A 15,084-nucleotide genomic window follows, 5' to 3' on the forward strand; every position below is an offset into this window, starting at 1 on the left:
CTATCCCATCTACTGAAGCTTTCATACTGTGATCTCTCTTCAGCTGCACCAACCCAAATGCTCTCTTTTCCCCCCAGGCTGGGCTCCTTGTTACTGCCTGCATCAGGTGATTTCACTAATTACCTCCCCGGGGGCACACAAGTCTAGACCTTGTACAGGTGCAGCTGAGCTCCTGCACCCCAAAAACGGGAATGTGTTCACTGGGTGTTGTCTCATTTTAAAAAAACAGGCCCCCTTCAGCCTGCTCACATCTTCACCCTTTCCCAACAATTGGAAGTCACTGAGCTTCTCAGATGAAAGGCTCTCCTCTAAGTGCAAATTATTATTAATGAATTTCCACCTTGGCTCCTTGACAGGAAAATGTACCTTGCAGCGTGTTATCTTTGCAGCCATGCACCCCTGGCACTTATAGATTCCCTCATCTGGCAAGAAAGGCACGTTGCCAGGAGTGATGTTCAGAGAGGCTCTCTGTGCCTGGTCCCAGTGCCTTTGTAACTGTGGCACCGCAAAGCTTAAGAAATGTAAATCCTGGCATTTGACCCAATGTGAATTTCTCAAATAAATGATATTTCACAGCCTGGTGGTTTTCTCCCTGCTGAGATGATCATTTATGGGGGCTCAGTCAGAGTTGGACTTTGACGGTATTTTTGGTCAGTGGAAGACAAATTGATAATTTTCTTTTTTTTTTTCTGGCTCTGAAGCACCATGTTTTGTATGTAACTTCAGAAAATTCTTAGTCAATTAACATGCCTATACCAGATGGCTTCAATGGAGACAGAGAGATTTACAGCAGGTGTATATCTAGAGAGAAATGCTGTAGTTGTGACTCAGAAAAGATTTGAAGCGGGATCTTGGGACTTCCTGAGTGCTCCGCCCCCCAACCATCACAAGCCTCATATCACACGGCCCTGCTGTTAAACACATCATGCCCAGCCTGAACATATTTTCCATATTTCAGTTGTTACTGTATACATAGTACAGAACCTGGAGCAGGGGTTCTTCTTTTCTGTTATAGTAAGATGTGATATTATGACAGGCAGTATTCCACGTGTCTTCCTCTTACAGCCTTAAACCCCATCGTGTTGCCAACATGGAGGTTAGCTGAAGTCCATTAGTTGATAACTCAGGAACTAAAAGACATCAATAACAGGCATGTGTTAGTGAAAAAAACACCAGAGAAAAACATTTCAAGTTCTTCAGTAATGTTGTTTCCGTTTCAGTCTGCTTTGGGAAAGTGGCTGCACTGCCTGCCTCGAGTCCAGCAGCCCAACAAAACTCCTGCTTAAGCCTCTCCTCTTGGCCTTGCATGTGCTCACGTGGGCAGTTGCATGTGATTGTCACTGTTTACAAAGTGATTATTATGGCACAGACAAGATAAAGAGTAAGTCAGAACTGCAACAAGTACCCACGGCAATATACAGTGTATGTAAAATGCCGGATGTGTTTGTGAATGGCCAACGTCCAACGCGGTGTTACAGGCTGCACTCGGTGGGCTCTGTGTGTGCAAGCCCTGAAACCACCTGCTGCAGAGGGACTCTGTGGAGACTACATTTTCTAATGTATCATGACAGAATACTGTCACTCAGAATTGACACATGGCTACTCATCAGTGAAATTCAGCTCCCAACGAGGCATCATTTGTGTGTTGGTCAATGACACAATGACAATCGCTCTATATTAAATATATTTTTTTCTGATGGGGAGTTATTTCAAACAAACTGCCTAAGTCTAAATATGAACAGCAAACAGAAAGCTATACACACAGTCAATAAACAAGAAGGAAACAATGGTGATTATCTTAACAAAAGCTGAAGTAATAAATAAGCTATAACTTTCCTACTCATAACAGAAGAGCTCTGTTCCTCTTTGAGAGTGTTGAATCCAATCTGAGCTGCATTAATACAGGAATGAGTCTTTCAACAAAAATTTACATCACTGTTTTGAAAAGGAATTGTAAAATAGTTTCCCATGGGAAACTGATTTTCCCCTCCTCTTAATTTCAATGAAGATGTGTTTCTATTTCTTGAAAAAAATGCTTGAGGTTTTGGAGAGGAGGTGAATTAGGAATAATGTATTCATTCACTGTGAAACACTTTTCCTAGCCAATACAGTGAGATAACAAGATAAAACAAGCAAACAAACGTGCACGTCATCACTAACATGCAGAGAAAGATAAATTCACCTCATAAGGTTTTTTTCTCAGTAGCCAATTGTTTGTTATGTTGGATAGAGATATCCTTTTCCTCTTCTGATCCTATAAAGCCTCAGCTGCCAAAAGCTGAGTGTAAAAGAGTGTATGGGCTAGAAATAAAGAATTAGCAACCAATTCCCTTCCTCCCCACCAGTGCTGTATCTGTATCCCAGAAAGTGCTCAGGAGTGCTCAGTTATTGGAGATGCCATCCTTCATGTGTGCTGTAATAAGGGCTGCTCAGCACAGTAACAGCCTTCTTAAAGATGCATTTTGAACAATTGCGCTGTGTGTGTCTGTACTACCATGGTGTATTATTTTTGTTCCATATATCTTTCTTGTTCCTCTCCTGTTGTATTTCGCAGCTCTGCACTGTAAATGTCTTTTTCACCAGAGAGGCCCTTGCATTTTCCCAGGAAGATATACTGATCCCTGAGGTGTGGCTGATGCATCGCTGTGTTTAGCTTATGAAGTAGTTTGGGGTCCACTGGGATATGGGGTGCTTTGTATATGTCACTTGTGATTCAGTAAAACTTGCTTTCATCTGAACCTACTGTATCAATCAGAGAAGCAACATAATTAATTATGACTGGGCTGCATGAAAGTTGCACACATCAGAAGCTAGAGTCCTGGAGTTGCTCGTGCTGATGGTAAGCATGAAGTTGAGCAAGATTAATAGTGACACTGCCATGAACTGTGCCTGACTTCTGTCTTCTCCCGCCATCCATCATCATCACCACATGTTGGGTGGGAAGGGGAAGAGGTTCACAAAGGAAGTGTCAGAGCGGTGAAGAACTTTTATACATCTCTATTCTCTTCTCTTCAGAAAGTGCCTTAAATTTTGTTTCAGCTGTTAGGCAGTGGTTGTAGTACTCCAACACAGAAATGACAGAAACAGCCCCCTCCCCTCAGAAAAGAGAGGTTAATTTGTCAAGCCATGTAAAGCATTTTAATTACAATTTGTATAACATGTATAAATAAATATTACATTCTTTCAGTCTACAATGCATACTAGGCTTATCTTGTTAAAACGTCCATCTATGTTACTGTGTGGCAGGCTTGATTTTGTCCAAGAAAAAAACAACAAACAACAACAACAAAAAACCAACAAACTACTGAATTTAGTAATTAAAAAAAAAAAATCCATGAATAAAGACAGGACTATGCAAGTGCTTCTGGCTAACAGTCAAGAAATAATACTGCTTTCCAAAAGGTTGGATAGTTGGATATACCATCTTCCTTCGAGTTACAGAAGGTTTTGGTTTGTCAGTGGTTTCCTCATTGTATAGATTTTGATCTGCATCTTCCATTGGTCTAAACTGGCACTGAGTCAATGGAGTTCTGCCAGTTTACACAATGAATGTATGGCTCTATTTTGTATTTGCTTTAGATTCATTACTGGTTTTGTATTATGATTTTTTTTTTTTAATACAAAACAACAGCTGTACAATCTAGTCTAAAATTTTCCGTCTTAGCTGGTCTAATGTCAATAAAATAACATAAAATAAAATAAAAATTGCAGTTATTTCTTGATCTTCCTTCAGTAATATTTTCCCCCCTCCCAACAGTCTGTCCTGAGGCCAGCTCTCCCAGTACAAGGAAATGCAAGTCTGAGGACAATCAGTGTCCTAAAGTCCATTCCTCTAGCTTCAGAGTTTGGTGAGAGCTGGTGACATTGGAATAAACAGAGATTATAGAATGAAATCATGAATTCATGGACTCGGAAAAAAAAAATATCCAGACTGTACATATTTGACCTGCATGGTGTCCATTCCAGGTACACTTAAAATGCACCAGGGAGCACTCCCATCGGTTATTATTTCAACATACTAACATAAACAAGCACCTTCTTCCCTTGGTGAAACATGGGAACTTTGGTTGTGGAGATTTAAAACAAACAATGAAACAAACAATCCAAACCTGAAAGTAAAATGAACACTCCTTCCAAACAGAACATATTTTTAGCTAGGGTGAAACAACTGAGGCTTTTGCTTTCAGAAGAGACACCACATAGAGATTATTAGTCAGTATTTATCCTCTGAATTCTTTAAATGACAGCAGATTACTTATAGCTAACTTAGAAATAAAATATTTTTGGTCCACTGTGAACTTACTGGGTTGAATTTTTTCCTGTTTTTAAAGTATTTAGAAGAATATTACGAAAGGGAAAATTATTCTGTTTCAACTTATAAGACAATCAGATAAGTAAAACTAAAACTACCTGGTAATTTCTTTCTCCTTCATATTCAATACCAAAGACAGATCTTCACTTCAAATGAAGGAATAGAAAGAACCAGCCTGAATATCAGTCTAAAAAGTCTCCTTACAGGTCATATGTCCAAAATTGGGATGTTCTATTAGTAATATAAACAAGTCATTGTTTGTCTCTTGCTTATTCTTTTCATGGTCTTATATTCTCTTTCTCTCTCTCTCTCTTTTTCTTTTTTTTTTTTTTCCTGAATAGTCTTGGTACTTTGAAACATTAGTATCATTATTGTTTCTATGACCCATAAAATACATTTTCACAACCTCACCTTGTCCAGTTCATTATATTGATCATACCATTTCCTTGTTCCTTTCTGCTATTTATACTCCACTTCTTAAATCCATGAATAGCAGAATAACTGTTGGAAAAACAAAACAAAGTGAAACACCTAATTGAAAAAAAACTAACTGTGGACAGTTTGGCAAATTTCTTTCCCTGATTACAAAAACTGCCTCATCATCTCTCCTGGTGACTCCTTCCCCTTTCCCTCTTCTCTCCCAATATATATTGTAGAACTGAAGGCATCAAGGTGTGGTTAAACCCCCTAAAAAACAGCGAGGATCTACACTTTGTCTTTGAACTTCTCCATGTAATTTCTTATCTCTTTGGAGTCCCCCAGGTCCATATCCTGGCACACCCATTTAATGTCATCATCATTGCTACTTAGGATTGAATTGACAGTAGGACAACCATCGTCGGGTGGGATGGTAGTGAATGTTGTGAATTTTACCCGCTTCCGTTTAGATGTTGGCGAATGTAAAGGTTCGGATTTCTGGTCCTTTACAAGCTTGCCCCCTGAGTCAGCACGCCTGTGAACCTGGCTCTGAATGTTCTTCTGAGCACTGCCGTTGAGGAGCTGGTTGCTCTCCTCGCAACCCGTCCCTCGGTCAATAATGGTTGTGTGCTCATCCTGCTGAGGTGATGCATCTGCTGTGTTCTCCAGCAGTTCTGCTTCATTTCCCAGCCAGACCCAGTCATGGGAATGGGTCATGGTGGCCTGTCCTTCCACCAGAACCTGCTTGTGACGGTACTTAAGTGCAAATGTTGCACAGTTTATTAGGAAGACTAGAATTGCCAGGCAGAAGACACCTAGCAGAGCATACATCCCGATCTCCAAATCGCTAAGGCCTCTGGGTGTCTGCACCAGATCATTTTCCTCCATGCCTGCACTGCCTTTTGGGAGGTCTATTTGAGCAGGGAAGTTGGTGAAGTCTATGGGGATGTTCTGCAGCTGGCTATCATCTGAGAGTTTGCCACCATCCAGCCTGTTGTTTTTCATCACTTTATTTTTTATTACAGATTTTGCAGTGGTGCTGACTTTCCTGATGGCGCTTTCCTCTCGCTCTGCTGAAGAGCTAACATAATATCGTCCATCCTGGCCGTACCGCTCCTGATCTGACACTTTGTGCCGCCGGTCGCTAGCATGGTTTTCAATCTCATCAGCATCATAATCTCCACCTGGGTCAGAGTCTGCATCATTCTGGCCGAACTTGACTTTGACGTTGCCGTTTCCCACAGCCAGGATACTTTTCCTCTTGGACTTTTGGCAGGCTTCAGAAATCATCATGTCCACCTTGATTAATGTGCCCTGACCTTCACCTTCCGCTGCTACAACTGGCCATTTCAAGGCAGCGTTCTGGTGGATTGAGACAACAGCTTCATCTAATGACACGGCAGAAAGAGAGAAGTCCTTAGGGTCATAAATGTCCAGCGGAGTAACAGAGCTGTCACTGAACTGAATCCAGGTGCTTACCACAGCCTCCTGAAAGAAGAGGGGTATGGTTAAAGACAGGATCTTAAACAGAACAGCTAAAGCCACTGCAGCTGATTGATCGCTCAGCTCTGAACAGCAGCTGGAGTAAATGGGAGACAATGTCTCTGGACTGCATTTAAAGCAAACCAAGCTTCAGCTGATGGGGCAGAACATTGGTCACATTTTTCACTAACATCCCACTGCTACCCTTCCTGCAAGTATTTCGCAAAAGAACATATGAAATAATTGATATGAGATGTCCGCAATACCAAAGTATTCATTAGCAAGCTACAATTTACATGATTATAAAGAAAGCAAGCCATTCCAGTCATACAAAACCTGGAAAAGACAAAACAGAAAAATTACTAGAGGCACTTGACAGAACACTTATTTTCCTCATGTTGCCCATGCTCAGGTGTCACAGGGAGCTGTCAAATTAAACAATGCATAAAAATCAGCAAGGATAAAGAGCTACCAGACTATTTTGGAAATGATTAGAGCAAAAGATTCGCCTGAAAGAAAAAGACTCATGGAACAATTGCTATTTTGCAGGAGAAAGGTTTGTTTTAAATAAAACACACTTTATCCTTGAAATAATTGAAAACTCCACTGCATTTCTGTTTCAAGGAGAGGAGGATGGGGATTCTGGTATGATCTGTATGATAACAGCACAAATGGCTTGGATTTAATTGGACTATCTTTGTTCTCTGCAGGTAGCACTGTTAGAAATCATCATTAGAAGCACATACAAAGCTAGAGGTCAGCTCTTTGCCATTTGAATCCCATCCAGATGATATAGATATTTACTTCTCCACGTCTCAGTAGCTTTCTTTGCAGGAGATTTCTTTATTTTTTCATTTGCTCTATGTCTTGCCTGTTTAGCTAGAAGACATGCAGGCAGATTGCCGGAGTGCAACTTCACACAGAAAAGTTCTTTTCTTTACCAGACTTAAACCACAGATGGCCCTAATAACTTTACACTTGGGTACATCAGAACAACTGGGCTGAAAATCACCATCGGGGAAAAACATTGCCACCCTGTTAACGTCCAGTCATAATACAAATTTACAACCCAATATGGTTTCCAATTGGTTGCAATTTGTTATGCTATGGTTATAAACAAAAGGAATCGCTACCCTTCTAGTTAAATTTAAAGCTTTTCAGTGAAAACAGCAAGGGGCATTTAGCTGTGCAGAAGGCTGGACTATACTGAATATTTGATTTCCAAAGTACTATCAGCAAGTTCCTGAGGGACTGGTAGAAGGAAAATAAGTTGTGGCACAACAGGGAAGAAGGCAAAGTTCTTGGTGATTCAAAGAGCTGAAACGGAGCCAGAGTAGCTCAGGAGCTGGAAAGGGTGAAATGCATAAGAAAATTAAAACAGCTGATCTTCCATTAGAGAAACAACTGAGAAATGGCTGAACAGACTGAAGCACAGACCTACAAGGCACAGCTGAAATTTACATCATAAAAATCTACAGCAGAACAGATCCATCCATGGGAAAATAAAGGATTTTTTTTTCTTATGGATATGTGTACAGAGAAAAAGATGCATCTCCCCTAGTAATTCAAATCCCTATTGCTTTCCTTCTCCCTAGAGATAGAGGGCAGCCTCATGTACTATCAGAGAGGTAACTAAGATACATTTATTTTTCATCAACCTATGGAAGTCAAAAACATCAGCATCATTACAACTATACATCACAATAGGGTTGGCATTGCCTATCAGTTGTACCCTTTTTTTTGGAGAGCAGAATGAGGAAATGAATGAAGAGTTTTATATGGTTAGTATCAGAAACTATAAGGCCTGTGCCTCCTCCCTTCTCAGCTGTGGACTTCCATCATATCCTGTCTCTAAATAGGGATTATTCGCATTGCTAAATCCTTTGTGTATTCCTTTACAGCCAAATAGCATACCTAGTGTTGCAGAGCCCCACATTTGGTTATGCCCTTGCTGTGCAAGTAGGTTTTATTGGTTCTACTGGTGGTAGAAGAGCAGCTCTGTGGGATCTGAAGTCTCTGTCCACACTGGGGAGGAAGATGTACAAGAAGCCATATAATCTTCTTTGCTGTTCTCTTCAAGTTATCAACATCCCTGGTTGGTTTTCCTGTCTTGACTCCTTTCTGGTTTGCCAGTCTTCAGGTACCTTTCAGGTTAAGAGGTAGCCAGAATGGAAAATTTTGTCCAAATTGCTATAATTTGACAAATTTGCAATCAACTTTAAAACAACTTTTATTTTGTCCACCTCCATTCCTCCATTAATCTGCACACTTGGTTTTATGAAGCAGAGGTAGAGAAGAATGAAATGGCAGTTAGCTGAGATTTGCAGACACACATGTGATTTACTATAGATAATGGGTGTACAATAGCCTAGCCTTTATTTTCAGCCAGCACTGAGTTATTTTTATTTCCAAGAGACCAATTTTGGTTAGGAAGAACCAATTTCTTCCCAACACAACACAACATACCACAGCACAGCACAACACAACACAAGACAACACTGTCATGCTTATGCTATGTTAATTAAAAGGGGAGGGGGAAGGAGGGAGAGGGACAGAATCTCAAATCCTGCCAAAATACATTGCATCAGCTCAAATATTCCACTTGGCAAAAGATAGCTCCTCTCATTCACATCGTTAAAGGCAAGCTGAAGACAGGGGAAGGAAGTAAATTTCCCAAATGATTATAAATTCTGAAAAGCTAAAAAGAAAAAAAAAAAGAAAGAAAAAGAAATGATTTAGTACCGTGTCCTTCAAAGAGCTGTTTCTGCAAATCCTACGTACCGCATCAATAAATCCCCTCCGAATCTCTGACAGGGTCCTACAATTACCATCAGCAGATGAAGATGGATTGGTGCCTTCTTACCTGCTAAGCTGCTGCCCCCAGTCTGATTCCCTCAACAATGAAATGACAAATGCTTGTGTTCATTAATTATTAAGCATAAACAAATATTTTGAGGGATTCTCCCTCCTTTCTTTCCTCTGCTTTTCCTCTCTCTTTCACTTATGCACACACATGAATACTCAGTTGCACTCTATGAACAAATGAACCACAACCACACATTAGTGTCAGTGTCTCTTAGAGAACAGGTTGATTTATATGGTGACTGTGATGATATGAAATGAGTCAGATACTGTACATTAGATCACATTAATGACAGAACAATCCAATCTGGAAGAGATGAAGAAACTGTTCTCCAGAACCGCTGTTGATTCCCAAATACCATGATTTCCCTAAGCACATAAAAAAACCCTTTTATCAGGATACATTTTCTCTACATTTACCCTTGTGCTTTTGCTGTTTACCTTCTCAATTCCACTTATAGCTACAGACCATATAAGCAAGTTTGCCAGTTTTTCGTGATCTACTGCACCTTCACCACCTTTTCTGGCCCTGAATTACATTGCTGTTTATCAGTCCGAAGATGCCACTTGATAAATCTTCTTGGATAAGCTTGCATTTTGCTTTCTATTAGTATTGTTATCTTTTATTATCCACGTTATATTTAGGTGGATAAAACTAGGGGGAAATTTCTAGGATAAATAGGTAACGTGACACTAATGGAAACCAGCAATCCCTGAGGAGCTCTGTTCTTCCTGATCTGGAATGCTTCAAACTCCCCTGTACGAGCTGACCACAAACACCACTGTTTGCTGGCTGTGTCTGTTCCACCTAGTAAAAACAACCAGGCTCACATTCCAAAAGGCAACCTGAATGCGGGAAGCAGAGCTGGTTTGGAAGCTCAGCACAAAGCATATTAGTCAGAAATCTAATGAGTCCTGCAGTGCCGGGACTTGCACAGGTTGCCTATGAAAATCTGGGAGCCATAGTAATGATTATTTTGCCCTCTAAAGCCTTATAAAACACTTGAAAGACTGCTTATCTTACTATGTTCCACTGAGCCCATCTGTGGCATCACAGTCAGCATCACTAGAAACCTTTCACTATGAAAGATTGTGATTACAGAGTGTCCTTCAATGCTTGCTCAAAAAAAGCTGGGATCAGCTTGATACCAGGGCATGATACCTTGTATACTTCAAGCAAAAATTGGGTGAATAAAATGTGTAGGACTGATCGCATTTGAGAGAATTCTACTGCTTAGAAATATGCATGAGAGGACTGATCAGTATGTTTCATTTCATTTCATGCCCAGAATTAAGAACCCTTTTAATGGTCTTTATTCACCAAAGCACAAATAAAAGTAGTTGTGAATAAGCCTTAAATTGCTGGGGTCAGCTGCAGCAGTCTTGGAGAGAGGCAGGACACCAAAGGAAAGAAAGGGAGAGCAGAATGGCTCTGTAGAAAACATTCCTCCCTAAAATAAAGGAAAAGGAACACTGTTCTCAGCTGCCTCTATTACACCAGCTCTGATTGTTTTATCTGGGGACTTGAATGCTGAAATGAGTTTCCCAGGCTATTTTATCACATGAAATATCAAAGAATTACATGTGCATTTATTTTTAAGCCTGTGGCTTGTGCAGTAAAAATTGGACTTGATTGTTATGATGTGGAAATGAAAGGCAGCCAACACTCAGATCTTAATTCAAAAAATGCATTCCCCTACTGTGTATTTCTTTCTCTCCTTTTTGTCCAATCTCCTAGTGTGACATTCCTTTCCAGTGGGAATTTGCTTGTATTTGCAAGGGAAGAATTCAGATTCTTATCTAACTACACATCCTTTCTCTTTCCCATGCTGCTTATTTCCTTTGTCATATTCATGTGCCATTACATTGCTCTGTTTAAAGAAGATAGAAATCCAATTTAAGAGTAATTTATATTACTAGAATGGGGTAATGAAACCATACCATAAAAATACTCTCAATATCCATTATTTAACTGCGAGATGTCAGTGAACTCCCTGTTTGTGCGAAGGACATAAGCTAAACCAGGATAGTATTGTGTCAATCCAAGGGGCAGGAAGTTGTAAGTAACTCCAGCTTGTCGTCCTCATTCAGGTGGTGCTGAGCATCCTCGCCTCCTGTCAGAAGACAGCTGACATTTCAGAGGACACTCCCTGAGGTTACAGGTGACCTCACAGGGTTGGGTCTTGTCACTGATGTCAACAGGAGCTACACATGTGAAGGAGAAGAACTTGGCCTTTAGCAAGTGCTAACATCGTTCTTTTCTTTTCCTAAGAAAATGTCTTGAATTTTCCAGTAGCACTGAGACATACATTAATATACACAGCTATTTATTAAAGGCTTTCCTTTTAATTTTATTTTATCCACTCCCATTTCGGTCCATTAGACCACATGCAATACCCTACAGTGATGAAAAATCTATGATATGACTGTGAGTTTCCTCTGCAGAGCCAGCTGAAATGTAAGAGGCCTTGAAGCTCCTTCAGATCAGAAAAGACCTAAACACTGAAGATTTTCTTTTATTTACATTTGGAAGAAAGCTTTAAGATGGCCGTGTTTATTTTACCAAAGGTCTGCAAGCCAAATGGAACAGCTTTTCTACCTGAGCAGATGGACACTAAAAATAGACTGCATACAGCTACAGTTTCCAAATTTTCAGAAGATATTTCAGCTTTGATGTTTAAAAGTTGTTTAACCTGAGTTTATTTTAGGCACCTAAATAATCGATCCACTTTTAGTACCAAAGATGACCCCCTGATTTCAAGAAAAGGAGGCATGGGCTCAGCATCACTCAAGGTGGCCTCAGGTAATGAGTTGCCAAAGCATAGATAGAGATTTCTAACTTTAGTCATCCAAAATAAAAAACTTTGACTTATCCTCTTTGGATTGCTAAGTATTTGGAAAAACTGCCAACTTTTCAGGACTCGTGCTTTGGCTGCCTTGGCCTACTTATGCAGAAATGGTGCGGTCATTATAATCAAGGAACTAATCTAGTCATTATGTTCACTGAAAGTCACAGTTAAAATACTAAATTCACTCCTATGATATTGAAGGATCTGTAATAACACAACCTGTATAAATGCTTTATGCCTTCCATTGCACTGCACAGACGTACTGCTAAATCTGCTAGGGACAATATTGTGCCTGCCAGAGTACCAATTACCCAAGGACATTTGCTAATCTATGTTGAGGTTTGGCTATTGAAGATGTTAAAAGCGTAGCCAAGGAAAATATTTGAATAAGAACTATTTTTTTTCCATATGACAATATTGAGACATACAATAATTCCTGAGAAAAATTAAACCTTCAGCTGTCTTTACTGTTATTTTGTTTTTCAGCTTCATCAGTAAGGTTTGCATGAGTTATTTGGGTCATTTATAAACCTCTGTGAGAAGAATTGACACACATAAATAATGAAGTCCTTTCAATATTCAAGTATATGCTTAGTTCTGGGCTGCACCTCTGAAAAAAACCCTCTTTCAAAAGGGCTTGATTTTCAGAAAGCACTCAGCACTCGCCTTCTGAAATTCCAGTTCACTAAGGATCTCAGCTGGCATACTCCAATTCACTAATTACTTCTCGTTAAATTTAGTCACAAGCATTACTGCATTTGCATTAATTCTTCTAAGGGCAAGTGACTTAAATGTTATATCCTGCATTCAAACTGCCAATGAAAGAAAAAGTCGTATGTGACTCTATAGGCCACTCATGCTAAGACTCTTCCCTTCAGTGTATTTTCTAGAGTGAAAACTATTCCTGTCTTTTACTTCATGTGATGCAAAAAAAAAAAAAAAAAAAAAAAAAAAAAAAAAAGCAGCAGGACACTTCTCTTTCTCCTGTTGAAGAGGAGGTGGTGGGCCGGCAGAGGCAATGGGGATAGAAGGCTCCAGACTGGAGCAGCTGGAAGGAGAGGCAGTGACTGAAGTGGGATTCCACAAGAGCACACTGGTGTATGTTTGCAGGAAACTGGGACAGAAGATGCCATACATGGAAAGAGTAGGAAAACTGACTGATTTGGGATGCCTGCTAAGCAACAAAATTTCCTTTGGGCATACCAGATCTTGGATTATTATCACTTTTTTTTTTTTTTTTTTCCCACTGCCTTCTAACAGAGTCTAGTTCCCGATTTTTCCAGATTTTAACAGATTTTGATCTACTTTTACTGAGAAAAACGTGATTGATTTTCTCTTGCCTCCTGCTTTACAGTCAGTATATTTAATAAGCACAATCCAGTAGTGCTCTCTGTAGGCTCGGGCAGTAGACGTCATGTTGTGCACTACTGAAATGTTGCGTCTTAACACGTCATAAACTATTTTTGATAAATATGTTTGCATACTCAGGACAAATTAGATACAAATCTGAGTAGCTGATGATATATCTGTGCAACCTTTCCAGATTCACAAGCTCTTTTATCTGCACTCAGAACCATGATTCTTCCAAAGATACTGCAGGAGAAATGGTGTTCTGTCTACATAATAGAATTGGGTTAAGCGTGCTTTGGCTTTCGTTTTTACCATCTTTGTCTGAAGACAATATGTCAGAAGTGGTTTGTAAGCCCTGGAGAAAAGGTATAGATGGGTTAATTACATAAGTTTCTTATGTTTACAGGATGCAGTAAATTGAACAGATGGGCAGCATGTCCTTCTAGTTTGGACATTTTCCTGTCACTAAGTTATAAAACAATCTAAATTATTTTTATGTTCCAGAAAATTAGGTAGCAATAATCATGAAAATGGGCCATAAAACTTGACTTGAAATCTCTCCCTATCTCTGTGAGATAAAATACAGTTTCTGTGAGAGGAGTAGCTGTGGACAGAGTTAATTGCATGGTCCCCAGTCCCACTCTTCAAATCAACTGACTGAAAGAGCAACGAACATACAGCTTGTTCTGCTGCTACTGACCCTTGTTTTTAATCTGTTCCCAAACAACTGTTTGTCACGATCTGCCATTGTCCTTTTTTCCATACGGGTTGTGACCTAAAACACACTGCTTGAAAGCCTCCTTTTACAGAGATGGAAATTTGCTGGCTTAAATTAAGTAGGATCAGCATAGTGACACCCTAATGAACTGAATGATGAATTCCCCAAAATCCACCTGAAAAATAAAAGGACGGGGAAGCCTGGCAGTCTGCTGTGACTCCAGGAGGTAAAAGAAATGTATTTGGCTTTCTTCTTCCTCTATTTTATAGCTCTTCAAAATATTAAATTGTTGTGATACACAGAGCTCTGTGCTCTCTGGCACGGAAAACAAGGGCATGCTCATAGAGCAAACAGAGATCTCTGTCCAGAGACTGTGTTGCAAAAATAACAGATGTGGCATCATTTAAAGAAAGGGTACTAAAAATGTAAATAATACAAACTTTAGTATAGCCAGAACTTTTACTGTGGATTAGGTCCATATTTGAAGGGAAGAACTGAGAAGAAAATTCCAGAGTAACTCTAGAGAAAAGCAATCACCATAGACATGTCTTAAACTTGTTACTGAAATATATAATTAAGTCATCTGTAATTCACATTGATAAAACATTGTCCCATCCCAAACAGCAACAACAGTAAAAACTGGAGTGTACACTACCTGCTTAGGAGTATGAAGTAGCTCTTGGGCAATGGTTGTAGCCACAATAGCCTGATTACTTGCTGTGCTTGGCTGAAGAAAGAGTGAAAGCCCTGCCACCAGTTGGACTCCAAGGTCTGTTATGGTCACTTTGTCATCTAGAACAGTCACTGTCTTCTCTGCCAGGATGGAGTCAGACAGAGGAGACAAAACCTTTTGAGAAATACAAAAGAATCAATTTAGAAAAATGCTGATAATTTAAAATAACATTTCTTAAGGTCATCATTCCTTCTTGTCCCCAGAATCTTATGCATAGGAGAAGCAGACAAGCACACTGCAAAGACAGTCTGATTTCATGTGGAGGGTGGGAAAAAAACATTCAATAGAGAGCGTATGGCTGAGAACACTGCAGCCAGTACTGAGAACTATGCAGCCTCTGTTGTGTTATTTGCATCACTTC

At 39.8% G+C, this 15,084-nt stretch overlaps 1 protein-coding gene across 3 annotated transcripts in view; it reads right to left on the reverse strand.

Annotated features, from left to right (window-relative positions):
* Window positions 1–2,613: 2,613 nt before the first annotated feature.
* The window catches only part of TMEM132C (transmembrane protein 132C), a 203,204-nt gene continuing 190,733 nt past the window's right edge, over window positions 2,614–15,084 (reverse strand). Inside the window, exons 7-8 of one of the 3 annotated variants that reach the window (XM_040577124.1) lie at window positions 14,646–14,837; window positions 2,614–6,217 (exon numbers count right to left, since the gene is read on the reverse strand). In XM_040577124.1, the coding sequence (XP_040433058.1) occupies window positions 5,018–6,217; window positions 14,646–14,837 (1,392 nt within the window). In that variant the 3' untranslated portion in view covers window positions 2,614–5,017. The remainder of the gene's footprint in view (window positions 6,218–14,645; window positions 14,838–15,084) is intronic. The other 2 variants (XM_040577123.1, XM_040577125.1) reach the window with 2 other exon arrangements.

Source organism: Cygnus olor, chromosome 17 (assembly GCF_009769625.2).
Source record: "Cygnus olor isolate bCygOlo1 chromosome 17, bCygOlo1.pri.v2, whole genome shotgun sequence".
NCBI lineage: Eukaryota > Metazoa > Chordata > Aves > Anseriformes > Anatidae > Cygnus > Cygnus olor.